The 27725-nt window shown below is 36.9% G+C and overlaps 1 protein-coding gene across 1 annotated transcript in view; it reads left to right on the forward strand.

The window, feature by feature from the left end:
- Window positions 1-273: 273 nt before the first annotated feature.
- LOC145692898 (hatching enzyme 1.2-like) overlaps window positions 274-27725 on the forward strand; it is a 33765-nt gene continuing 6313 nt past the window's right edge. The window contains exons 1-5 of the mRNA XM_081768453.1: window positions 274-411; window positions 8015-8331; window positions 16993-17157; window positions 23570-23872; window positions 26005-26138. Of these exons, the coding sequence (XP_081624579.1) occupies window positions 8016-8331; window positions 16993-17157; window positions 23570-23872; window positions 26005-26138 (918 nt within the window). The 5' untranslated portion in view covers window positions 274-411; window position 8015. The remainder of the gene's footprint in view (window positions 412-8014; window positions 8332-16992; window positions 17158-23569; window positions 23873-26004; window positions 26139-27725) is intronic.

The raw sequence follows: 27725 nt of genomic DNA on the forward strand, positions 1-27725 counted from the left end.
CATTTCCTGAGATAAAAGAAATAACCGTTTTGTTTCTAGCAATGACATTTAACAAATGTTTCTTTCGTGTTAAAAGTTATGCACTGATATCTGCTTAACACCCACAGACTCAAATTTTCTTCTTCTTTTACTATTTTTTTCGAAATGTATCTGTGTTGTCCCACATTGAGCAATGGCTACTCTATAATCTGAATGGATAAAACATAAACAACTACCATTTAGTAAGGCAGTGCCCTTCTTTTACCATTTGCTATATATAACGGTGCAAACGATTCTTGGCCGACGCTTGTGTGGTTGAGTAGTAGCGTTCCACTCACAATCAATATAGTATCTCTGTTTCTATATAGCTTTTAAAAAAAGTTCTTCCTGTTATTCAACTTTTCTTCCTTCTTTCTCTTCAAGACGTAAAAGGTGAGTATTAACTAATTATGTATTTTTAAAGTGGTATAGCATTTAACAATTATGTATCTTTTGCCTTATATGTATTTTATTCAATATAACATATAATTTTCATTAACGAGGAGGATATCTCTGTTTTCTGCTTTTTCATGAATTAAAATTCTTCAATATTGTTAGCATTTAACGAAAAAATGTGCAGAGGTATACGGAACAATAGATCACATTAAATAAAACAAAATAATATGTGTCAGTGTAAAAACTGATGCGTAATTTTTGAGAAATCGAAGAAAGAAACTTTTTTTTAACCCTAAAAATTGATGTTTAACGAAAACAACGATGTGTATTAAGGTGAGACATGCCATAAGCGTTGGTGGACCACCGATAGACAACTAGCGACATCTCGCCCAAAATTAGCAGCGACGAGATCCGCGGTGGCCCCACTTCCGTTTTGAAAATTATACTACCAGCGGTAGAGATGCGATGAAATGCCAATTAACGCGACAAAAATACTTCCCCAAAACATGTTAAATCGCCTATATGCGTCATTTGTTTACATTAAGGTGAATCTAAAAATAAACACTAAAAGAAAGTACCTCGTGTTGGGCGCGAACCACCAACTTCATGGTTACCAGGTGCGTGTTCTTCCGACTTCGCAGTGCTGGTAATGAAGAAAACCTCATTTGTAGAGAGATAAATCGTTGAGATCTTTTTAATTTGGCCAATCAGATTGCTCCTTTATAAATGTGTATATTCGGAGATAACCGTGGGGGATCAGATAAAATGCGTTCGCCATGTAATTTTGTAACAAAATTAGCGCGTTTGTCTCATATTCACTTTCTAATGATCGGCGATGGTTCCCATCTAAATTCATACAATTATACGCACTCATCTCAAGATTTTTTTACTTCATGATGTAGAGGCAGGTGTTACTCTTGACCCCAAGAAATCACTTTAGGAACAATTCGTCACGAAAAAATAATATATAACAATAATCACATGCTCAATCCTATCTTTACTGGACTAATAGTTCGTGTTGGTCTTTCCGTGATTCTTCGCGACGAATTGAAGAAGCGCGGAACAAGATAAAGCCCTCGCTGCTACGTAGTGGTAACTTCAACACGCCGACACTAGATATCTGTTTCGACTTCCACGTTACTCACTAGGTTCACTTCTCATATATCCCCGCTGCTGACAGGGACGCTAAACTAAAATCAACTCAACTCAACAACTCGACGAAACCAATGGTACACTAGCGGAATCCTTCGACGCGTCGCTATATCGACGATCGACATTTACTGGCAAGTGGGCCACTAGGTATTGTCGACGTTTACGGCATAGGGGGTGATGTTAAACAAAAATCACACTGTCTATTAAGGCAAGACTGATGATGTTGAATGAAAACCACAATACTTATTAAGGCTAAACTAATGATGTTGATCGATTATCATGCCATCTGTTAAGGTGAGACTAATTATGTTGAACGAAAGTCACACTACCTGTTAAGATGAGACTAATGATGTTTAACGAAAACCACTCCATTTATTAAGGCAAGACTGGTGATATGAACGAAAACCACGCCAACCATTAAGAGAGGACTAATGATATTGAACGAAAACCATGCTATCTATTAAGGCGAGACTGATGATGTTGAATGAAAACCACCCTAACCATTAAGGGAAGACTGATGATGTTGAACGAAAACTATGCTAGCTATTAAGACGAGACTGATGATGTTGAATGAAAACCACGCTATCTATTAAGGCGAGACAAATTATGTTGAACGAAAATCACGCTACCTATTAAGACAGGACTGATAATGAACAGAAACCTCACTAGTTATTAAGCCGAGACTGATGATGTTGAACGAAAACCATGCTATCTATTAAGGCGAGACTAATGATGAACGAAAATCACGCTACTATTAAGACAAGACTGATGATGAACAGAAACCTCATTACCTATTAAGCGGAGACTGATGATGTTGAACGAAAACCAAGCTGTCTATTAAGGCGAGACTAATGATGTTGAACGAAAATTACGCTACCTATTAAGACAGGACTGATAATGAACAGAAACCTCACTAGTTATTAAGCCGAGACTGATGATGTTGAACGAAAACCAAGCTGTCTATTAAGGCGAGACTAATGATGAACGAAAATCACGCTACTATTAAGACAAGACTGATGATGAACAGAAACCTCATTACCTATTAAGCCGAGACTGATGATGTTGAACGAAAACCAAGCTGTCTATTAAGGCGAGACTAATGATGTTGAACGAAAATTACGCTACCTATTAAGACAGGACTGATAATGGACAGAAACCTCACTAGTTATTAAGCCGAGATTGATGATGTTGAACGAAAACCAAGCTGTCTATTAAGGCGAGACTAATGATGTTGAACGAAAATTACGCTACCTATTAAGACAGGACTGATAATGAACAGAAACCTCACTAGTTATTAAACCGAGACTGATGATGTTGAACGAAAACCAAGCAGTCTATTAAGGCGAGACTAATTATGAACGAAAATCACGCTAGCTATTAAGACAAGACTGATGATGAACAGAAACCTCTCTAGCTATTAAGACAAGACTGATGATGTTGAATTAAAGCCATGCATACTTATTAAGGCGAGAATGATACTGAAGTGCATCTTCATGAAGTTTTATATTATGACTCTAACAGGACGACAGTACGTAGTATGGGTAACGAGACATAGACCAAAATTGTTAGTACGTTAACGTTTAATTTTAATTACTATTTAATAAAACGTTGCTCAATGATAACACATATATCAGTTCATAAGTCACATTCAAGTTTAATAAAGTTACATTCTGCCTTGGACTTTTCGAGAAAAATGACACGTTGTTCGATTCCAAATTGATAGTTCTGATCGAACAGATTGTTAATAGTACATGACATGTACTGTATATGTAAAAAGAAATTTTCTATTAAATATCATTAGGGACACAGTGGCTTACTTCTGGTACGTGGGGTCCCTGATTCAATCCTCGGCCAACTAAGTTTGTAGTGGACAACATCGTTTTCTCGGGGTAGTCCCGTTTCTTCCTCCATTCTCATTCCACGAATTCTTTCATAATCATTTACTTGCTTTAATTATCCGCGTCAATTAGCCTAAAGGGCATTTTCGTGGGACGTTAAACTGAAAGATTTCATTTCATTTCTGTTAAATATTAGATCATCTTTTCTTTTAGCAGTGACACACTTACTTCTAACAGTTACGAAAAAAAACAACTATAATATCTTGCCACATTTGGTTATATTAATTCGTTTTTCACCAATGTTCGTCCATCTTTTCAAAAATTAGAAATCATGGATAAAAATTTACAGGGTAACCAAAATTACATAATGTATATGTTCTTTTTTTCTAGTTAGAATTCCATTATATCCTCCACTTTTATTAGTTCAAAAGTATACAGTTTAAAATACAACATACATATATGAAAAATATTATAACAGAAATACTGTACATACACAGTGTATTCTAAATTATGAAGTATTAGAACAATCTGCAGAACACAATTGAAAACAAATAAATACTATATAACATGGAATATATATATAAAACTTTAAATGACATTCAAAGAAAGAATAACATATCACTTGGGAGGTAGCATCTCCAAGAGAAAGCTTTTGTAACGAAACGGGCAGTTACACATTCAATATTCACATTTTCCTTCTCCTGATAACCAATCACAAAAGGTGTAAAAGTAAACTGTCTTGTATAAAAGAAAGAAATTAAACGATTTACAGTGTATTTGTCTGTACTTTGTTCTTATTTCTGAGTTGTACTGGAAGAAAACGTGGTTTTATTTTTAGAAGATGATTCTGATTCACAGCATAAGTTAATATGAAGTGGGTTTCTATGAAGCTAATACAAGGCCTGCCTCGAAAGTAGTCAGTGAATTCATTGTGACGCGAGTGTACGTCGGAGCGCGATCTAACTGGTTGAAACTGGTAGTGGGAGGACCCAGCTAAGCAGCGTTGCCAGATCTACCATAATGATGCTAGATCTAGCATAATTTGCATATCTTTAGCATCTAGCATCTTGCTTTTAGCATCCTGCCCAAATCTAGCATAATTTCAGCAAGTTTATCAAAAAGCCGCAAAACTTGGAGATGAGAAAGAAGTTGGTCGTGGGAAGAAAAACAACGGCAGAAATGTATCCTCTCCCATTGATTCATGCAGTCGGTAAACCTACAGGGAGTCTCATTTTCCGAAGTAAGTTAGAAACGGCTTTGGCCTTTTTTTTTTTTTTTTGTGGCTCCAGCCAGGGTTTTCTAATCCTTTAACTGCGAGGCATGGGCGGAGCTATGGGGGCCATTCTCCCCCAACTTTTTTACAACTTCACCATCTTTATTTCTGACTTCATGACCATCTTTATTCCTGAAATGAAAGGTCCGAGACCGACCAAAAATCTGCTCTCCAGTAAACAATTCCCAACTCCGCTTATGCTGCGAGGTAATTTTCTTTCAAAATATGTAAACAAACACTTTGCATTCATTTATACGATATATACGCCATTGAGTCTGGCAACGACTGCACTAGTTTAATTGAGTTAAAGCTTTGGTGCGTGAAGTATTGAGTTCTATCCACGCATTCTTGCGCTCTGCATATTTTAAGTTACGTTATCGTATCTCAACTTCGTTTTTTTTCTTTTAAAACTCCTGAATTAGTAATTATGAGGATCTAGCATAATTTGACCAAATCTAGCATAATTTCGATCAGGTTTTGGAATAGTTCCGAGCTGTGAGTCTGGCAACGCTGCAGCTAAGCAGCACTCCGTCGCTCAATGTGTTCCGAGCATCCGGAGAGTAAGAACGGGCCTGTCTGTGAGGATTGTTTTTTGATCTTGTGCAAGTGAAAATGCAGCGCTCGTTAGAACAAAAGATTTGCGATCAAGTTTTGCGTGAAACTTGGTAAGACTGCAAGAGCTTTCGGAATGCTTAACATGTATGCCTTAAACGAACATTTAATCGTCGGCCCGAGTTCAACGTTCTCTCACTCGTGTCACATTGTCAGCCGTGGTGGTCGTGATCGATCGTTCGGCGCGGTCCTCGTCATCGACCTCTTCCTGGCCTTCCAAAAAGGCCTTGTGCCACCGAAACACTGCCAATCTGACAGGGCTTGTTCTTTGTAAGCAGTCTTGATCATAGTAAAAGTTTCCGTAGCGGTCTTGCTAAGTTTCACGCAAAACGTTTTTCTAACAAGCGTTGCATTTTCACTTGCACAAGATCAAAAACAACTCTTACGGACAGGCCCGTCCTCACTCTCCGGATGCCCGTAGCACACTGAGCGATGGAGCGCTGCTTAGCTGGGTTCCCACATTACCAGTTTCAACCCGTTAGACCGCGCTCCGACGTACAGTCGCGTCTCAATAAATTCACTTACTTTACTTTCAGAATAGACCTTGTATATTTTCCGGATAATGACAAAGTAGAATTTAAAACTACTAACTATTTGGAACGTTTAAAAGCAATTGAAAATCATATATTCATGAAATCATCCCATAGTAAGTACTGGATGTTCAACAATATCATTAGCGTCTAACGAGAAAAAAGTTCGAAAATGAAACAGTATAATAATGGATAGATTTCATAGAGCTGAACATAATGATGTGCATGAATGTTCAATCCTAATGTGTGCCTCTTGAGAAAATCGATAAAAATAAGTTTGTTTTCTATAAGCACAAAAAGTATGCTGTACGATAATGACATCACTCGTATTAAGGTGGAAGTGATTCTGAAATATACGCAAAACAAGTATTTCCTTATGATATTAGCAGTACGGCAGTACATAATATGGTTAATGAGATATAGTCCAAAATTATGATTAACTCTTATAAATTAGTTAATGAAATATAACCCAAAATTATGAACTCTTATAAATTGCTTAATGAGATATGGCCTAAAATTATGATTAACTCTTATAGGCCTATATTGCTTAATGAGATGTAGTCTAAAATTATGATTAACTCTTATAAATTGGTTAATGAGATACAGCCCAAAATTATGATTAACGCTTATAAATTTGTAAATAAGATATATAACAAAATTATGATTAACTCTTATAAATTGGTTAATGAGATATAACCGAAAATTATGACATTAATTGATTAATAAGAATAGCTCAAAATTATTATAAACTCTTATAAATTAATTAATGAAATATAACCCAAAATTATGAACTCTTATAAGTTGGTTAGTAAGATATAGCGCAAAATTATGATTAACTCTTAAACCTTTAATTTTTGTTTAACTATGATATTTCCCAAAGACATATAACTATTAAACAATAGATCCGATCAAAATTAGCAAAATGACGTACTTGCAAGTTGAATTGTTGTGCGTAGCTTTCCAGAAAATCTCGAAAAAATATTTTTTTTATGGCACTAAAATGTATGTTGTTCGTTGGCAATCTGATTAATTGGTAGCTTTTATTCTTCAATAGTTTTATTTTAAATTATTAATTTACGTACTGTATGAGAAAAATATGAACGTTTCAGTAGTAGAATGTAGGCCTATATATTGTTATTTGATTTCTTGTCAACATAATGCAAATATATTTGAATTTAGCATAGTAGGAGAAGTTCAATTCAAAAATCTATTGATATCTCGAATTCGGTTTTTGTCACGAGCAATACATTGTCTTTTCTCATTTCTTCTCGCTGGAAAGTAAAAAATGATACTGCGGATCTTCTTCGTATTAATATACGAGGGCTATCTAGAAAGTAAGTCACGTTTTACAATAAAAATGACAAGTGAAAGTAGACATTTTTAATATAAAACGTTTATTGAAGCGACACTCTTATACTATCTTTCGATATAGTCACCGTACAAATTAAGACACTTGTCATAGAGGTGAACAAGGTTATAAAATTTATTATCATAAAAACAATTTTAAAAAAATCTGTCTGTGACCTCAACCATTCCTGCACGGCAGCCAGAAGGATTGTGTGTCATCAAGCATTGTGTTGCTAGCCAGGTCTTCATATGGGGAAAACAAGTAGGACAAGTGGTAGTCACTTAATGCGAGATCTGGGCCATATTCTGGATGGTGAAACCCCTTCCCCCAATGTAAGGTTTGTAAGAGTTCCTGAGCGCGCTTGTCGGAGTACGGGCGAGTGTTATCATGAGGCAGCAGGACTTTTGCACTATTTTATTCGATATTATTTTTGAATTGCTCTTCGCAGCTTGTATAATGTTTCCCAATATGTTTTAGTGGTACCAAGTTTCAAAAAGTCTACCAGCAGTGCACCTTCCCTGTCTCAAAACACATTAGCCGTTAAGTTTTCATGTAGACATGGTCTGCAAGCATTTCTTAAACTGGTGTGTCCTCCTTACATGGACTGCTTTTGGTTTACGATTAAGTTGCTTAACCCAAATCTCGTCCCCAGTAACAATACAATCAATAGAGGATTCGCAGGATTGTCATAAATATGTACTACATGGAAGTAAAATACTGAAAATGTTTCTAAGCGTAAGTCTTAAGTTTACTTTTCTAGCTTGTCGAAATCTGTTTAGTACGTAGTTTTGGCATGGTAGAAAGCCTTTACTATTATTTATCGTTATTTTCTTTTTCTGTGTCGTAGGATGACTATCCTGAATATCATATATTTTACGTTGTGTGTAACTTTGCTCGTGATTGGTGTTTCATCCAGTCCAATTCCGGAGGAAGAAGAGGAAACTCACAGCAAAGAAGAGATGTTTGGGAACCTAATCGAAGGCTATCCAGATATTGATTATCCTATCGATTATTACTCAGAGGAAGAGAATTTGACAGCAACAAGCAACAACAACACTACAGAAAGTGAGGAAGATGTAATGGTGATTCCAGACGACACAGATGACATATTCAATGAAGAAGATCTGGAACTACTTTTATTTGGTGGTCCGGATAATGCCACAGGTAAGACGTTCTCCCCGTACTAGGTGTGCTGTCTATTACAGATAACCGACGTGCGCAATGGTATTTCAGCAGCGACGTGTTGGCTATAGACGTTTTATAAATTGCCGTATAGGTGGCTAGCATAATGTAACAATCAACGTAAATGGAAGATGTACGAGTGATGACTACTCGTTTTCCAATCAAGAATGGGATGACCGATGAAGAACGCTGAAACAGACGATTAGCCAATCAAGATCTCTGAAACAATTTTCAGATGCACCCAAAGCGGGTGTTATGTCGTTATTTTCGTAATAATAAAGTCATGAGAGAGATGCCAATTTTGAAATTGGAACTCGATCAAGCCCGCGCGAGCCGACTTCATTTTCTTTAATAGGCTTTAGGGATGCGCACGAGATGAGTCGAGACAGGATTTTCCTGACAAAATTCGAGTCGAGACACGGCTCTTCCAATAGAGAAATATACATTTGTCGAGTCGAGACATCACTTTTACAGCACATTTTGGAGACGAGACAGCCACAAATCTTGTCTCGTGCGCATCCCTAATGGGCTTGCGCTCACTAATCTCAATATGATTCACACTAGCTCAAACTCAAACTCAATCAGGCTTAGGGTCGCCATCTTCTATCAGACTCGGGCTTGGTCATACCTGTAGTTAGGGTGTGACCGGCCAAAGACGCTCAGAACCCCGTGCGAGCACCTTCAAGTCCCCATGGAACTTCAGTTGCTTATTTAGATAAATTTATGTTTTAGAAAGGTAGTCAACAATGTAAAGTGAACTCAAGTTATCCCCCAATCTCCCCGTATCTTAGTGTTCTGGCTGGGCTAGCCTGGGCTCGTTATCCTCGGTATCAAAAAAATATTTTGATCTGGGCTATTTCATAATTCTTACAAGGGACATCACCCAATTGTCCGGCTCCGATTTCAATGAAATTTTTCTGGCTGATTGAGGACATATATGTATTATTTGTGATGACAGAAATTTTTACCATGGTGCATGTTTTCTATTTTTTGTAATTTTTAAGAGTTGTGATGTAGTTATTAGAGATTACTGCAGAAGTCCCTTACTAACCTTTGTAAACGGAGCGTCAATGAAAGAACAACCATATAGATACATATAAGGCCTAGGAGGAAGTTGTATGGTAGGTATGACCTTGATGGCAGCCATATTGAAATCCGCCATTTTGAATTAAGGTCAAGTTTTTTAAATGGGAATAGGGTAATATGATACATAATTTCGGGCTAGAATTTAATCAGGAAGACAATGGTGAAGCTAGTTTTGAGATACACTCATTTGCGGAAAAGTTACAGACATTTAATTGTTCACTTACTACGTGCGAAAGTCACTTACCTCCGCTTCTAACCCGCGTATTAATGATAATAACTGGAGAAAAGCTTCGGTAATACATATTATGTCTAGAGGGAAGTGATACGGTAAGGATATCCTTGACGGCACCCATCTTGAAATCCGCCATTTTGAATTAAAGTGAAGTTTGAAAAATGAAAACCATAGCATGTGACACCTCATTTTAATAGCAAATTTTCTCCAAAAGCCAATGGTATGCTTATTTTTGTTGTATAATTAACCAGTGTGAATTTAGGACTGCTTCTAATGTGCTCCAAACGTCCATTATTCGATCTTTCAAATTGGCAACACTCCTAATTTTCGCCGCATGTTTTAAGATTCCAACTGGCACTCTGCAATTGTTGCCATGGCTCATGTTTTCTAAATTTATTACATTTTTTAAGAGTTGTGATTTGTCAGTTCATGAATAGTGTTTGGATAAACATCCAGCAATCTTTCTGAATTTTGAAGACTTGCCATGTAATTATTTATTTCCTATACCTGCCCTTCAAAAACTTCGTTTACTGACATGAATCATCGCATAACTAAACAACTCCAACTTTGCATTCAGGTAATACCGAAGATGTAGCTTTTGTAGTAGATGAGTCGAAAAATCAAATGAAAATTCACTTCGGAAAGGGAAACGAAATATGATTGATGTGTAAATCAAGGGTCTTTTGTTTTCTTTTATATTTATTTCTTCATTGTATATTTATTTATTTATTTATTTTCTATGGCAATTTTTTTTTTTTAGCTAGTCAGACAAAAAGCCATTCGTTTTCTAGCAATTGTTGTAAAATTTACAATCAGTATTGTTCGGGCACTCAATTAAGTTACACCTCTTTATAAACAAGTTGCCTTCATATTATGCTCATGGCACAAACAATGTTGTGGGAACAGTCATATAATGCCTTTTTGAAATTTTCTAGCATTCCTGCTGTTTCTTTAATGTTATATTTATTAAAAATATTTTATTGTTTGTCGTTTGCGCAACATGCAGGCTACATTTCCTGATAATCTATTGTTCGTATACCACCAATTTGTTATAATTTCATTTGTATTTCTTTACGTCAGATAGGTCCATAGGTTCTTCATGTATTCTCGTTTAAAATAAATAATTACATTGTAAGTTTTCACAATTCATTAGACCCTTGATTTACACATCAATCATATTTCGTTTCCCTTTCCGAAGTGAATTTTCATTTGATTTTTCGACTCATCTACTACAAAAGCTACATCTTCGGTATTACCTGAATGCAAAGTTGGAGTTGTTTAGTTATGCAATGATTCATGTCAGTAAACGAAGTTTTTGAAGGGCAGGTATAGGAAATAAATAATTACATGGCAAGTCTTCAAAATTCAGAAAGATTGCTGGATGTTTATCCAAACACTATTCATGAACTGACAAATCACAACTCTTAAAAAATGTAATAAATTTAGAAAACATGAGCCATGGCAACAATTGCAGAGTGCCAGTTGGAATCTTAAAACATGCGGCGAAAATTAGGAGTGTTGCCAATTTGAAAGATCGAATAATGGACGTTTGGAGCACATTAGAAGCAGTCCTAAATTCACACTGGTTAAATATACAACAAAAATAAGCATACCATTGGCTTTTGGAGAAAATTTGCTATTAAAATGAGGTGTCACATGCTATGGTTTTCATTTTTCAAACTTCACTTTAATTCAAAATGGCGGATTTCAAGATGGGTGCCGTCAAGGATATCCTTACCGTATCACTTCCCTCTAGACATAATATGTATTATCGAAGCTTTTCTTCAGTTATTATCATTAATACGCGGGTTAGAAGCGGAAATAAGTGACTTTCGCACTAGTAAGTGAACAATTAAATGTCTGTAACTTTTCCCCAAATGAGTGTATCTCAAAACTAGCTTCACCATTGTCTTCCTGATTAAATTCTAGCCCGAAATTATGTATCATATTACCCTATTCCCATTTAAAAAACTTGATCTTAATTCAAAATGGCGGATTTCAATATGGCTGCCATCAAGGTCATACCTACCATACAACTTCCCCCTAGGCCTTATATGTATCTACATGGTTGTTCTTTTATTAACGCTCCGTTTACAAAGGTTAGTAAGGGACTTCTGCAGTAATCTCTAATAACCACATCACAACTCTTAAAAATTATAAAAAATAGAAAACATGCACCATGGCAAAAATTTCTGTCATCACAAATAATACATATATGTCCTCTATCAGCCAGAAAAATTTCATTGAAATCGGAGCCGGACAATTGGGTGATGTCCCTTGTTAGTAGCAAATACATATTGTTACATATTCAGAACTTGATTTTCATCTTACAATAACTTGCCAAAACTGAAGCAAAAAAATCTTGCAGGATATATTTTCTTAACGTCTAAGCGAGTCACTTTCACCTTTTATTTGAATAGATCTATACCAACTTGTGTAATAAGATTCTTCTTTTTTTCGCTAAGATAAATAGCATAACTAACCTAAGTATTTAGTATTAACATTTATCAAATGTTTATATACCTTTAGAAGTGTCATTGAATCTTTGCGTGCTTATGACCAATAGAGGAGTTATTGAATGTATGTACACCCAGCGATAAAAGTTCTTTCCGTTTGGTAAAATTTATTTTGGAATTAACGCTGGTATGGCTGTAACACAGAACGGTGGTATGGCAGGAACATTCTTCTTGTACAGAAAATCACATTCACTGAAAATCACCTTTTAAAAAAATCACTGAAAACTGTACGCAAATTGACCTTCCATTCTGAAGTTATTTACAAAACTAATTTCATCATTCCGAAAAAAAATTGTTTCTGACTGTATACATGTGTATCTCATTGTTTACATTACTTATAATAGTTATAACACAACCAGCGAACGAGTGCGGGCGGCCGGTTTTGGAACTAAAATGCAAGCAGCAGTGTTTCCAACCGGACTATTTGTAATAAATCTATCACAGTTCTTTCTGTCTTGTTCGTAATAAACCACTTCACACATATGCTCAAGTCAGGGGCGGAGCGATCGGGGTTTTGAGTAAGAAAATTCTTTTGTATTGACATCATATTCGGATGTACTTCAAAAATTTGGTGAAAGAGAGAACTGATAATCTTTCACCACCACACTCCTAACCGTCTCCCCAGGGGTCCTGGTTCCACCCCCTGATTGAGATGGTACATAAAGATAATTTTGTCTAATCTCTGTCACTATTTAGCATGGTTTAGTATTTTTTTTTTTTAAAAAAAAGATATTTCTGCCACGTTTTGAGAACTTTCAAATAAAGTTTTCAAAATGTGGCAGAAATATCGTTTTTTTTTTAAAAAAAATACTAAACCATGCTAAATAATGACAGAGATTAGACAAAGTTATTTTTATGTACCATCTCAATCAGGGGTGGACCCAGGACTCCTGGGGAGACGGTTAGAAGTGTTGCATTGACGGCGAAGGGGGAGCCATTAAAATGGGGTGCCTGATAATTGAAGGTTCCTTATAACTCCAGTAAAATTCAGACAAAATCTCTGAATTACGTAAAAAAGAAAACATACAAAATACATTTTCAGGGTAACTCTTACAGCCATTACGTTATTCTAAGATTAATGTTACTTTGAAATTGATTAGAGCGAATATGTATTTGAATAACAAAACCACTTTCATAAGTTTTTCAAAGTATCAAGTTTGAAAAGAACGAAGTTTGTATTCCATTGTTATCTCATTGCTCAAAGATACCGGTGATGAAGTAATTGGCTGGAAATCAATAGGCCGTTTCTTACATCAATTTATAAAGAAGATGAGTGCCAATGTTAGATATGTCAGTTCAGTAAGCCTCCCAACCTCTTGCAACCATGCGTAGCGCATTTTAATACTTACACTTGAAATAAAAATACAACTGAATAAAGACGATTGAGTTTGCCTTTGAATTTCATATGTGAATAACAATATAGGACTTTTCAGATAGAGGACAGGGAGGAGCAGGTTTTATTAAACAAGACCGTACATCTGATATTTTTGAACTATAGGCAACTTGTGTTTACGGGCTAAACTCAGTCCTCTGAAGTCAATCGACAAATACCTTTAAGATGTTCAACAGAATAACGTATCAGCATTATTATATACTACAGACACAAATATAACACTAGACTCCCAAGTTTCAAAATTATATTGTGTGTGAAAACAGTTAGTAGATTTAATTCTTTGTGACCTGATAGCTAAAACCTTAGAGAAATTCAGAGTTAGTCCAGAGGTAATTTCTTCCCTCATAAATAAAATTTATTGTGTGCTGAAGCAATGATACTTACTTTTACACTACCCATACGCTGATGTTTTATCAATACTTTTATTCGAACTCTACCAAAGGGCTGGATTTCTATAATGACCCTAAAAGAAGGGTGCACTGAACCAAATTGTATATACAAATCAATCCCTAAAGGCAAGTTATCCAATCCCATAAATCTTTAAAAAAATAAAGGAAAAATTTCTTCACCTCCTTTTCCCCCAAAGGGTTCACATTTCTTGAACAAAAAAAAAAAAAAAAAAAAAAAAAAATGAAATTTCTTTATTTTAACGTCCCATGACTACGTTGTTTATGCTAGAGGAGACAGATGATTAATGAGAGTGAAGGATTGTAAAATTAAATTTTGTTTTCTCAATGGGAATTAAACCCAGAACCACATACAATAAAAGCACATGCGCTGGCCAATAGACCAGCGGAAAGGACTTTCACAGTTCTCGAGAGGAAACGTTTTGAGATTCCTCCCTGGCTAAAACTCGAAAAAATAATTTATTTGTCAATCGATAAACATACACTTAACAGCAGCATCATGAGCCTTAACCTTAACTTGATTTAAACTTACAGTTACAAGATATTGCGCAAAACTCTAAGCTATCAACCCAAAATTAACCTTTTAGCCACTGACATTGTCATGCCTGCTTTTTACAGGCTGCTACTGTTTTATAATGAAATCGAATAAAACGTAATCAATTTTTATACAATCTGCTTAATACACGGTAGCAGCTCACTGAATTGTCAACTGTGCTATGTAGTTCTTAAGTTGGTAATTTCCATTCATAAATCACTATTCACAATACATCTGCATTACTTCAGGGATGGTTCACTACAATACATACATAAGTTACTGCGTTTTTTATTAAGCGTAAAGAGATTAGACTATGCACAACATCTAAACTGCAACTTTAAAAAAACGTTGGATACATTGCAAAGTGAAACTCTCCGCTCCCCTGTCCCACCGCGCTTGCCAAGAAACTGATGTAAACACGACAGCAGCGCCATCCTCCCAAAACCGCACAGCTATCCTGGTCAGGTTATACTAGAAAGGAGAAAATAAAGTAAGATAGAAAATTGAACTGCAATTCAACAGTAAACAAGACAGTTATAGTTCTTAACTAAGCTTTTGTTTATAAGAAGAACGGAGCTAATAATCTCATCTAAAAGTGAATGGCGCAAAGGTTAACAAATTTGTCCTATTGATAGAGTCATTCTAAGAATTAAATTGTTGGACAACAATTATATTTCAAATCTTGAGTAGAAAAGAGACTAAGAAATGCTAGAAAATAAACTGTTGATTCTTTATGTCAATAAATCAAAGAAGTATTTTCTGAAATTCTACTACCAATGGTCAACAAATGTATCTACTCATCCTTTGGAAATCCTGAGAATAAATACAAAAATGATTCAATTAAGTATTTTAACTAGATATAATAGTTATTAGTTACAATTAGTTATTTTATAATATTTTAGAGTTTCTTCTCAAGGCAGCAATCTTTCAGCTAGTTTGATTTACACTTTTCTCTATACTGAGCCAGATTTTTCATTTCCATGAACTCTTTCTTCCTTGCATCATGTATTAAGCTATTTGGTTCAGGTACTTCATTCGGTTTCAACAGCTTTGACTCAGCTTTACATTCTTCTCTACACTGAGCCAGACTTCTCATTTCCATGTCCTTATTTTTCCTTGGACCATATACAGTACAACCCCTCAAATCCGAACTAATTGGGGCTGAAGCCTGTTCGGATTTCGAGGGGTTCGGATTACCTGGAAAATAATATTACGTACTTATTTCGTCACTGAATTGGCGGTAAAACAACGACTGAGGTTAGACAGGGTGGCCCAGTGGTCGAAAGGGCAGTGACCTTGACTGGCGGGTGTACACTCATGTCCAAAATGATTGTCGCATATCTATAACTTCTTGTAAGAATATAAGTAGATAATGATTTAGAATAAGCATTAAGTATAAAAATGTTAAAACCTTAAAAAACACTAAATTTGTGTGATTAAATCTTTTTTTTTCATTTTCCAGCTGTAGTTATTTTTTTCTCCTGAGAACGTGTTCGGATTTGCCGGGTTTTCGGATTTCCGGGGTTCGGATTTGAGGGGTTGTACTGTATAAGGTATTTGGTTCGTATACTTTAATTGCTTTCAACTGGTTTGACTTAGCGTTACATTTTTCTGTATACTGAGCTAAATTTTTCATTTCCATATAATTTTTCTTACTTGGACCATATACGTATTACGTTCTTTGGTTCACGCACTTCAGTCACTTTCAACTGGTTTGACTCAGTTTTACATTTTTCTCTATACTGAGTCAGACTTTTCATTTCCACGTACTCTTCTTTCTTGCACCATTTAGTAGGCTATTTGGTTTCCATACTTCAGTCACTTTCAACTAGTTTGACTCAGCTTTACATTTTTCTCTACACTGAGCCAGACTTCTCATTTTCATGCCCTTATTTTTCCTTGCACCATATATAGGGTATTTGGTTCGCATACTTTAATTGCTTTCAACTGGTTTGACTCAGCGTTACATTTTTCTGTATACTGAGCCAAACTTTTCATTTTCATATAATTTTTCTTACTTGGACCATATACGTATTTGATTCATTATTTGATTCACGCACTTCAGTCACATTCAACTGGTTTGACTCAGCTTTACATTTTTCTCTATACTGAGTCAGACGTTTCATTTTCATGTGCTTTTTCTATCTTGCACCGTATAAAAGGCTATTTGGTCCGCATACTTCAATCACGGACTTCTAGGTATTTTCCCATCCTGCCATTTCCTTAATCTTTGAGAATCATTCTTCAATATACTCTTTTCAACTCTACCATTTTCAATACTCTTTTATTTGACATTTTGTCCATCCATCTAATAATCAACATCCTTCTATAGTACCACATTTCAAATACCTTTGTTTTCCGTTTCTCCTCTTGTAGAGTCTATTGCCCAGAGTAAGCTATTTATAATATCGCTGCCAGTTTCACATGAAGGTCTTATATACCGTATAATACAACACTGAACATGTCAATTACAGGAGAAAAAGTAGCGGCCTGGACACCTGAGAGCAAAATGAATCCTGAAGAAATGGGTTATTATTTGGAAGGAGATCTTCTGTTCCCTACAGGAAGGAACGGGATTAAGGCAGAGAGTGCCAGGTGGCCTAGAGGAACTATCCCTTACACTATTAGTAAAGACTTCAGTAAGTAATAACTTAAATTATCTATTTATTACGTTTCCAGCAGCTATATCAATAAACATAATACCTGAATTTATGATTTGACATTATCAAGATACAGAGTATCATGTACGTTACAAAGTAAAATTAGCAGTTGATTTAATTACTTAAGGCAGAGTGCCTGTAAATGACTAATATTTGCAGAGACGCTAACATTTCCTGAATTTACCTTTTAGTAAGGGTCGGAAAATTTAAACTGAATATTTTAATCATATAAAATTATTATTTCTGTTGTTTTTTATATTACATTCAGTGAATACTTCTTTTTCTTCCTCACCTCAACCATAGGTTGGTGGGCAACATGGAAATTTTAAAACTTTTCTCTCCCTTAGAAGAGCTGTTTTATACTTTGATAAGGTTTCTTCTTTATAACTGCATCTAGATATTCTACCCTTTATCTTCCTCTTCCTGGTTTTCCTTCTGCCTTTCCTTCTATCAACACGGTGATGTAATCGGAGTGCCAAATAAGACGACCAAGATTGCTGCGTCTTTTTTTCTTATTATCTTCATGATCTGTCATCCTTCATTAGCTTCTTTCAGTACATCTTCATTCCTTTTTCGGTCCATGACATGCGCAGCATTTTGCGCCAACACCACATTTCAAATGCTTCCGGCTTGGATATTTCATCTTTTCTCAATGTCTACGTCTATGATCCGTAAAGCGGCACATTCCATGTTCTTAATAAATCGTTTTCGAACGTCTAATGACACGTTACTTGATGTTACCAGTCCTCTTTTCCTATTGAATGCTTATTTAGCCTGCGCTATTCTGGAACTTAAGTCTTTTTCACTTCTTCCGCCCAAGGATATCAGACTTCCTAAATAGGGGACTTAACGTCTTAACGTCTTCGATTTTCTCTCCCTCTAACCATATGTTTGCAGTGAAGACTAGGAAGTAAATATACAAACTAATAAACTTAGTAAAATTATTCGTATAATTTCAAGTTACAAAATATAAAATAATAACTTTGCGTAATGAATTTATGTGATAGCTCTGTTACTAACTCGTAGAAATGGATGCAAGCTTAGATCTATATTATTTTTAAGGAAAACATTAAGTTCAAAACTAAATAAACTAATGGGCTAACTATAAAGTGTTACACAACGCATAAATTCAAAATATAGATATAACTAACTAACTAAGTAACTCTATGGCCTATGGAACCCGGAGGTTCAGTGCCGCGTTCACAAAAGCTCTCCACTGACTTCTATCCTTAGCTAATTGGATCCAATTTCTACTTTGTATTCCTATCTCTGCGAGATCCATCTTAATATTATCCTCCCATCTACGCCTAGGTCTTCCTAATGGTCGTTTTCCGATGGGTCTACAAGTCAAGACTTTGAAAGCGTTTCTACTTTCTTCCATTCTAGCTACATGTCCTGCCCACCTAAACCTCCTAGACTTGACGACCCTAACAATGTTGGGTAAACCGTATAAACTATGTAGTTCCTCGTTATGAAGCTTTCGCCATTCCCCATTCTCGTTCCTCTTGGGTCCGAATATTCTTCTCAGAATCCTGTTCTCAAATACTTTCAGTCTATGTTCTTCCCTCAGAGTAAGCGACCATGTTTCGCAACCATGCAGAACAACAGGCATGATAATCGTTTTATATACTCAAAATATAGATATACTTTTAAATATTAATATTACATTATTAATAATGCAAAGACGTTTAAGATTGACTGGGCAAGAAGATTTGAGGATAATAAAAAAACGACGGACCTTGGGGTAGAAATGTGCACGGGACAAGAGTTGAGATTAACTCGCCTCTGAAAAATACTATATATTGTGAAGATAATGTTTCGTCTCAAAAAATGTACGTGTTTCTATTGGAAGAGCTATGTTTCGTCTCGAATATTCTATCTTGCTTAATTTCATTCGTAATCTCACTTTGGGGATATGTATTCGAATAAACATATTAGGATCAGGTGGCACTCATATATATAAAACAGAATAAAGTAACTGACAGCAAATATCAGCCAGCCCTTGGTAATTTATGATGGTGCAGTACGTCTTCCATGTTATCTACCCATAGACAATCAAATAGAATGTGGTAGCTTAATGGCACTTTGGTTAATTGGGTGTAGTTTACTGTCCCTTTTCAGCATCAAGGCTGGTGTCATGGATCTACAACTTAACGTCGGATCCAAATCACATGAGTTCCCAACGGGAATCCAGACCGGGTTTCCTGCGTCAAAAGCGCATACACTAGCTGTATATAGCCACGAGGGAGCTCTATCTAAAGTGGCACCATTCGTTTCGTGTGGTACAAGCTTCGTGGTTCAGTCTCGAGCATTTGGACTATATAATGGAAAATATATTTGTAGATTTTCTAGGGATGGTATCGAGACGAGACGAGACGAGACTTCATACAGTCTCGGTCTCGTCTCGGTTGATAAGTAGCGGTCTCGGTCTCGATCTCGTCTCGAGTGAAAAAATTCAGTCTCGGTCTCGGTCTCGGTCTCGTCTCGGTATGTAAAACTCCGTCTCGGTCTCGGTATATAAAAGTCCGTCTCGGTCTCGGTACCATCCCTAGGATTTTCTTATGGTTCTCATGTTTTCTCACACACTCTTTTCTCAACAATTTTGGAAAAAAATGTTGAATTTCACTGGAAAAAGTAGTGGACACAAACTGTCAGCGAAATCGGAGAATTCTAAGAATCATCCTTCTACTTTAGCCTAGTGACACGTAAGAGCCCTTGAGACGTAAAACCAAATTCCGTTAACCAAATATCTACATTATTCACATTATTATACTGCACATATCCTCCATTAGCTTTACTCATTACTCACACAATGAAAGCTTACAATACTATAATGTCCTTGATTCCTTCTGTCAGATAATTTCCACCTAGATTGTCTAGTTCCACTGTGTACAGCATACTGCGTGTTCTTATAAATGTAACCAAGAAAGTTCAGTAGCTTCTATGGAGGTCTATGTTCAATTGGCCCTCTACCATGAGTTGAATGCGAATGGAGATAAGGCGAAGGTCAGTTGTTGGTGTAGGTATATCCAACATATTACCTGGTTGTGGCAGTTCACTTACACCGTGAACTTGCGTAAGGATAGAGTGAACATGGAACCTCCAGAGAGTCATAAGGGCGTGTATACTGCACGAGTTCAAACTGGGTTTAAACGCCACTGCAGCGGGCCAGAAGATATGCCAGTAAGGATATCGTGACTATGCGGACAGTACAGCGGTGGTTTAACAAGTTTAAGGACGGTGATGAAACACTCGAAGATGAACCACGTGTCGGAAGACCAACATATGTACTAAATGAACAGCAATTGAGACGAACAATGGCCAGACATGTGAGGAACTGGGACTACAATTTAGTATGATTGGAGAAACCATTCGGCGGCACCTCCATTAGCTTGTGAAGCACTACAAGTTGGGTCGATGGGTCTCACATGATTTGATTTCAGCCAAAAGGCAATGCGAGCAGACATCTGTGTTTCTTTGCTGCCTCGTCTGAGGGAGGAGCCATTTCTGGACAGGGTGTTGACATGTGATGAGAAATGGGCCCTGTACAAAGCTCTACGGCACCATCATCATTAGATAGCATCCCATGAACCGGTTCCAAAACAGCCGAAACCAACACTGCAGCAGAAGAAGGTCCTCCTTGTGTTTAGTGGACTGCTCTGGCATCGTGCATCGGGAACTGCTACCAGGTGGTCAGAGCATCAATGCAACTGTGTACTGTCAGCAGTTGAGCCGTGTTGAAGAAAAACTCAAAATTCTGGAGCCAATACTTCTCAATCGCAAAGGGGTCATCCTGTTACAGCTTAACGCTAAGCCCCATGTGTCTAGGATGACCCGGGACACCATTCTGCGCCTTAGATGCGAAACACTATTGCATCCGCCATACTCCCCGGACATTGCATCATCCGATTATAACCTGTTCTATTCCTTAGAGGACGCCAGTTCAAATCCCTAGTAGAGATGGAAAATGCACTTGATACATTCTTCGCTTCATGGCCCACCAAGTTCTATCGCGATGGAATCCATGGCCTTCCAGAACATTGGCAGAAGGTCGTCGATGCTGATGGGGACTATTTTTGATCTTCCAGGTACGTCTTAGTTGACATATCGATGTTCGAGGGTGGCGGGTGAAAGAACGACAGAACCTTCTTGGTTACCTTTATAATTAAGCGAGTGCCTTATCAACACACAATATTCATCTTTCAAAAACTGACTTTCTCAGTACAGGTTTGGCAACAGCACGCTATGCAGTAATTGTCTGACCCCAAACGTCAATCCTGATGCGGTGCTGTGTATAGGTAATCCCAGTATGCTCTGAAATCACTGTGGCAATATTAGCAGAATTTCTTAATTTCAACCTAAAATAACTCTATCTGAGAGCGTTGTTCGACTGATTTCTGGTTTGTTTATTTCAAGCTCTTCACTTTGAGACTCAGCACAATACGAGTCCACGAATTATTAGCCTCCCAGTATCTTTCCACAGGTTGACATTTGATTTTTGTCAGTTTATTTTATTATTCCAGAAATATAATGATAATCGAGGGACAGATTTGGCATTACTTTATAGTATGTTTCACTTTATAGTAAATGATTTCATCACGTTGACACAGGATATTATTTCTACTTCGTTTTCTTATTTCCTTGATATACTTCACTTTATCTTATTTATAAATACAGTATATGAGTTTTAGACTTGTATTGTTGAAAGCATTTCCATTTCAGTAGAACAATGGCTAATGTTGTTCGTAATCGGAACATTTTAGGTTCGAAACCGGTGGATGGGCATCCTAACTGATGCTTTCTTTTTCAATAGTTTCTTGAGTACCAACAGGTAAATCCTCATTGGTTGACTGGCGCGCTGGGTAAGTGTACAAACACCGGTTGCGCACTCCTTTTTTGTGGCGTCCCGCCAAAAAGTATATTTTGGTAACGAAAATAAAATGGATATGCGAAAACTACGTATTTTCTTCCCACCTCCGCAAAGCCAGCAGGGGAGAATCATCTGACGTGAGATAAAGAAACGGAGACAATACGAAGCTCTTTACTGGACGTTACCCAACCTCCTACATCCATAAATATGCTGTACCGTTCAAGTGTTTTACCAGTATGGAGTAGCTAGGGTGAACACATACCGAGTGCAATCAAACAGTCCGCGCCAAGTAATGTGATTCTATTTCTCCAGGTAGAAAGATAATAGAGCCTCAAGTTCATCGTCAAAAGAAGAAAGATTGCAGTGGGAACTTTATAAGTGATGGTTGTGTGCAGATAGTTTAAGATTGACTTACCAACGTATACGGTAGAGCAGGGCAGCCAGCATGAAAATCCATGGCGGCAGACAGGGCCGTGCCTTGGGGGGGGGGGAGAGCGGGGCGACGGCCCCGGGCGCAGAAGTAAGGGGGGCGAAAAACTCGGGAGAAAAAAGGAAAAAGATAGGAAAAATTGCTTGGAATATATGTATGGGGGCGCCGTAGTATATTCTCGCCCCGGGCGCTGATTTTCTACGGCACGTCCCTGGCGGCAGACCACCTTGTTGATCATGTTGACAAGAATCATGCAGTTTGTGAAAGGTGTGTGCTACGATTGCTGAACTGTTCACTGAAATTTGGAGATCAGTGCCTGGAAAAGTCGCATTACATACATCACATAGTTTACACTTGACGGAAGATTTAGTTGCTCTCTACACATACGTATGTTTTAAAGCTCGCTATTCTACGATTGAATGGTATTCTGTCTATGAGCGTGGGAGACGTCCAATGACTAATTTTACTTTATCCCTGTTTCTTCGTCTCTCTGTTCCTTCCCTAGTGGTTTAGCGGAGATTTTTTTTTTAAAAAAAGTAGCCCCAATTTCCTTGAATGATATTTCCTTGTATTCTTTTCCTGGAATAACATAGAAAATAATTCGCATTTCTTGTGAATCTATTTTGGTAATAACTTTGCAAAACTCGTGTGAGGTTGGCTAACATCAGATTATAGCTCGCCGGAGAATCGTGGCTGACTTCTGTAATCAAACACCAAACTAATACATTTTTGTATGAAGTATCTTTATTTCAAAATTATGTGTTACGTTAAAGTTAAAATCATATGTGGTTATAGCCATTATATGTTCATAGACATCTATAAATGGAAAAATATTCTTCTTTCCGAGTAATTGGTATGATATCTTCACAATATCTGTACTATCGTGATATTTATAAAACCCAGTTCATCCCTGTAAAGCCAATATGGTACCTTTAAATATATAACTTTGACTTCCTTCACCTCTCTTTTCCAATACTGTTGCTCTTATAGGTTATTATTAATTATTCATGTATTAAGTAGCTCGTAGAACTGTCTGGACCTTTGTTAAATAAATGAATAACTTATGGATATTTTTTAAATTACTCCTGCAGCCTCTTCAGAGTTATCTATAATCAAGAAGGCATTTGAAGCTTTTAGAAAAACAACTTGTGTCCGATTTGTTCCTCGTAAGAAGGAAAGAGACTATTTGAAGATCGTAAGAGGAAAGTCTGGTTGTTGGTCGTCTGTAGGGCGTACTGGTGGAGCCCAAGAAGTAAATCTCCAGAGTCCTGGCTGTTTACATAAAACAGGAACAGTTATCCATGAACTCATGCATTCTGCTGGATTTCTTCATGAACAGAACAGATCGGAAAGAGATAGATACGTCACCGTACAATGGGACAATATTCAGAAAGGTAAATTAAATTGTCCAATGAGCAAGGGAAGAACTTTAGAAGAAATGGTGGGTGGTATAGCTAGTATGAATCAATAAGTTCGATTTAAAGCGAGCCATAAACACTTTATATTAAATAGACACTCGAGTCTATGAAGACTTTTCTTGGTTTGATTTTAAAAAAAATTACAAAATAGTTCAGTGGAAGTTACAGATCTGCTACAGTTACAGATGTACCAATGGAAGCTTCATAAGGCATATTAAATTTATAATTTATTACGCTAATAATTGAAAACATTACAATGAAGTGGGTAATTAATAAAATAGATCACAACTTTAATATGCTTCATGAAGCTTCTATTTATAGAGCTGCATTAATGAATCATTAATTTAAGAAACTGCGGTGGCTCAATGCTAGAGCGTTCACCTCTGGTGCATGGGGTCCCTGGTTCGATCCTAGCTCGCTCTAAGTGAATATTGTGGTGGACAGACCCCGTGTGCGTGGGTTTTCTCGGGATTGTCCCTTTTCCTCCCACTTTATTCACTCCACCATTCCATTCATTTCTCATCATCATCGTCTCCTTTAGCCTAACTGACATAACCATGAGACGTAAAACTAGAATAATTCATTTAATTTTTTCATCATTAATACATTGAACTACTGAACCATTAAAATGAACTTCCATAGATCCGAAATATGTAATGAGAATTGTTTATGGTCCAAGCCAAATCGTAGTTCTTTATCCAGTTGAGTTGATTTTGAGTTTAACGTCCCGTTCAGCAGCGAGGCTATATAAGACGTGGACCTACTGATTAACGTGGAATCCGAACCACATGAGCTCCCGCCGGGAATCGAATCCGGGCCTCCCACGACAAAGGCGCGTACGCTAACTGCTTAGCCACGAAGAAGCTCCGTTCTTAATCCACTTCTGCTCACTCTTAACCATTTAAACCTCAAGGTGGTTTCACCAGGCTCTGTTGCTTGTATGGGTGAAAATATTTCATTTCAATTTTAATTCTATACACTAATTATATCACCCCATTTACTTCCTTTATACTGATTTTTCGCAATGTACTAATTCCTGTAAAAACAAATACTTCATGCTATCTATTGAAGTCTTCGTTTTATGGCAAACAACGTTGAAAGCGGAAACAGTTGATTTCTACCACTTCCTGTTTGAACAGAAGGTTAACGGATGAAATTGAATCTATTGCTGGGACCCTGAATCGATTGGAAAAGACTGCTTCTCGCTATCTCGTTCCGTGTTTGCTCTATGGTGAGCAACATTGAAAGGAGAAATAATTTTATACAGTGTTAACAAATTTTGGTAACTTCTACAGCAGTAATAACGCAAGTGATACGGGCTGGTCAACGTACATTTAAAATACTTTAGTGTTTAATTCTGTAAGAAAGATAGAATGAATAGGAACAAAGTTACAAGGGATTGAAAATTTTACTTTTTTCAAACAACTTTATTTCGATTAACTACTTGGGTAAGCCTCCCGTCTAATGGCATAGATGCCTTTCAATATATATCGCACCTTCTCGAGAAAAGTGACACAAGTCAAAAAAACCTAAAGGTCCAAGTTAGTATCCCTCGCGAGAAAAATGACGTAACTCGTAACTTTTTAAAGTTATTTTATAATCACAATGTTTTTTTCTTTTATGTGTAAAAGTGTTGTAAATACAGCTTTAAAAGTATCCCAAAATCGGAGTGTATTGGGACAAAAATGACAAATTTCGTGTTATGTCATTTTTCTCACGAGGGATACGAACTTGGACCTTTAGGTTTTTTGTGTTGTGTTACTTTTCTCGAGAAGGTGCGATATGTGAAGATCATAATGCTGTTTACAGGTATTTTATATCTCAAATCGTCCTGGAAATATGGTAAAAAATTGTTAAAGTGTCCAACACTACTCAAAATTATTTAATTTCAAGAACTTGTTTTAATTACATCTACCATAAACTATTGTTGTGATGTTATAGAAATGTTGAAGGGAACTTTTAACCCCAACAGGGTGTATTGTCATACGAATTTATATCTTTGTAATATAATAGGAATCTCGAAAAGTAAACTTATTTTGTTTAAATTGATAGTAAGGAGTGAAAACTTGCTGTTCAACGCACTGTTAATTTTTTCTTGGCTTCATTAGGTCGCCAGGAGAATTTCAAGAAATTTCCTCGAAGTGCCGTGGATGACTTAGGAGTCACTTACGACTACAACAGTGTCATGCATTACTCTTCACATGCATTCTCCAAAAATGGGAAACCAACAATTGTTCCTAAGGTATGAGAAAATAGTGTTAGTGTATAACTGCTATTACAATCTAGACTTATTTCCTTGTAGATTGCATTTATTGAAAGGAAATTCTGTACAAATGATGGTCAATTTAAGAGATAACGACAGACAAAAATTGGGATTATTACTGTAGTTAGAAACGATTAACAGTGTACACCATGTGAAGTTGTTTGGTTTGTATGACATAATATTTTTTCAATTAATATTAAAACCGGAAGTGGTAACAGAATTCTACCTTTTCCCGTTTTACTAGAGATCGAAGCGTAGAATAAATATATTCTTCGGACGTTTAATTGACGGCACAAGAAGCTTCTCTCTATCCATTACAATTTTCATTCTATAACGATCAATGCTGAAACCGGAAGTAGTTGATTTATCCCATTTCTGATTAGAATAGAGAGTTAAAAGAGAAGATGGTACCCATTCTTAGAACGGTAATTCGATTCCAGCAAACCGCCCTTCACCATCTCTAATTGTTTTTGTTCTATACAGATAGAAACCGGAAGTTGTAGGGAATTTCTATCACTTTAAATTTTAGTAGAAAACTAAGGATTGAGATTAAATATATTGAAATGTTCTTTTGGTAGAGTCAATAATAATCCGGGATTAGCCCTTCACCAATTTGATTATAAAAATTGGGATCAAGAAATTCCCTTGTCCAGTGCGACGTCAGAAGTAGGTGCTGTAGATTAGTTCATCAGTTGTGAACTGATAGTTTGGTTGCGCCGTTGAGATTTCTTGACGAGTTCAGGTGAGAAGTTTCGGGAAAGAGCCCTTCTCTTCTGTCTGAATTGTTACTTGGCATTTATTTTGGCAAACGTATGTCATTGGAAGGATCGCAACTGTCGCTGACCCCTTTGGTTCTTCATGGCTGTGCGTTCACGGTGGTTTGAATATTCTGTATCTTCTCCCGGGCGGTTCTCTTGTACCAAGGGTGGCGATGGTTCATCTTCTGATCTTGCTGTTGTTGTTCAGAACTTCATGGAATGAAGGTGGCATAGTTCAGCTAGGAGAGGAATTTCCAGGTCCTCGTGAATTTGTGAGATACGGGTGTCCAGAAATGTCCCTTTATAGCTGCGGCTGCCCTGTTTTGGATCACCTGGAGGTGGCGAAGATGGCATTGGAATGTATGGTCTCAAGCCGGGTGAGCGTACATTAGGATGGGGGATAGTTTGGTCCTCCCCTGGTTCCCTTTTATGGGTGACTTCTAGGTGGTTCGTCCATCTTCGGTCTCTTCCGGGCCGGCTTCGCGTCTTCCTGTTTCTTTCTTGTATCGTCTGCTTCTAATCGTGTTTGTAAACAATAGCATGTGCTTACAGTTATAACATGTGCTCAAAGAAGTAATACACAATGAGGGGGAATTTGCTCTAATTGTCACAGAGATATGTTATACCTCGTTGGAAAGCTTATGGGACACAAATTCCAACGAGTTAATTTTGTGGTCCCTGTGCCCAACCCCTAAAAGAGGAAGAAGAAGAAAATAAAGAAGTCAGGAAAAATACACTTTTTCGAAGTTTGTGGGGCTATAGCAACACTGTTATTTGCCAGACCCAAGGAGACACAAACGTTACCTTG

Source organism: Thermobia domestica, chromosome 8 (genome assembly GCF_964235325.1).
Source record: "Thermobia domestica chromosome 8, izTheDome1.hap1.1, whole genome shotgun sequence".
In the NCBI taxonomy this organism is placed as follows: Eukaryota; Metazoa; Arthropoda; class Insecta; order Zygentoma; family Lepismatidae; genus Thermobia; species Thermobia domestica.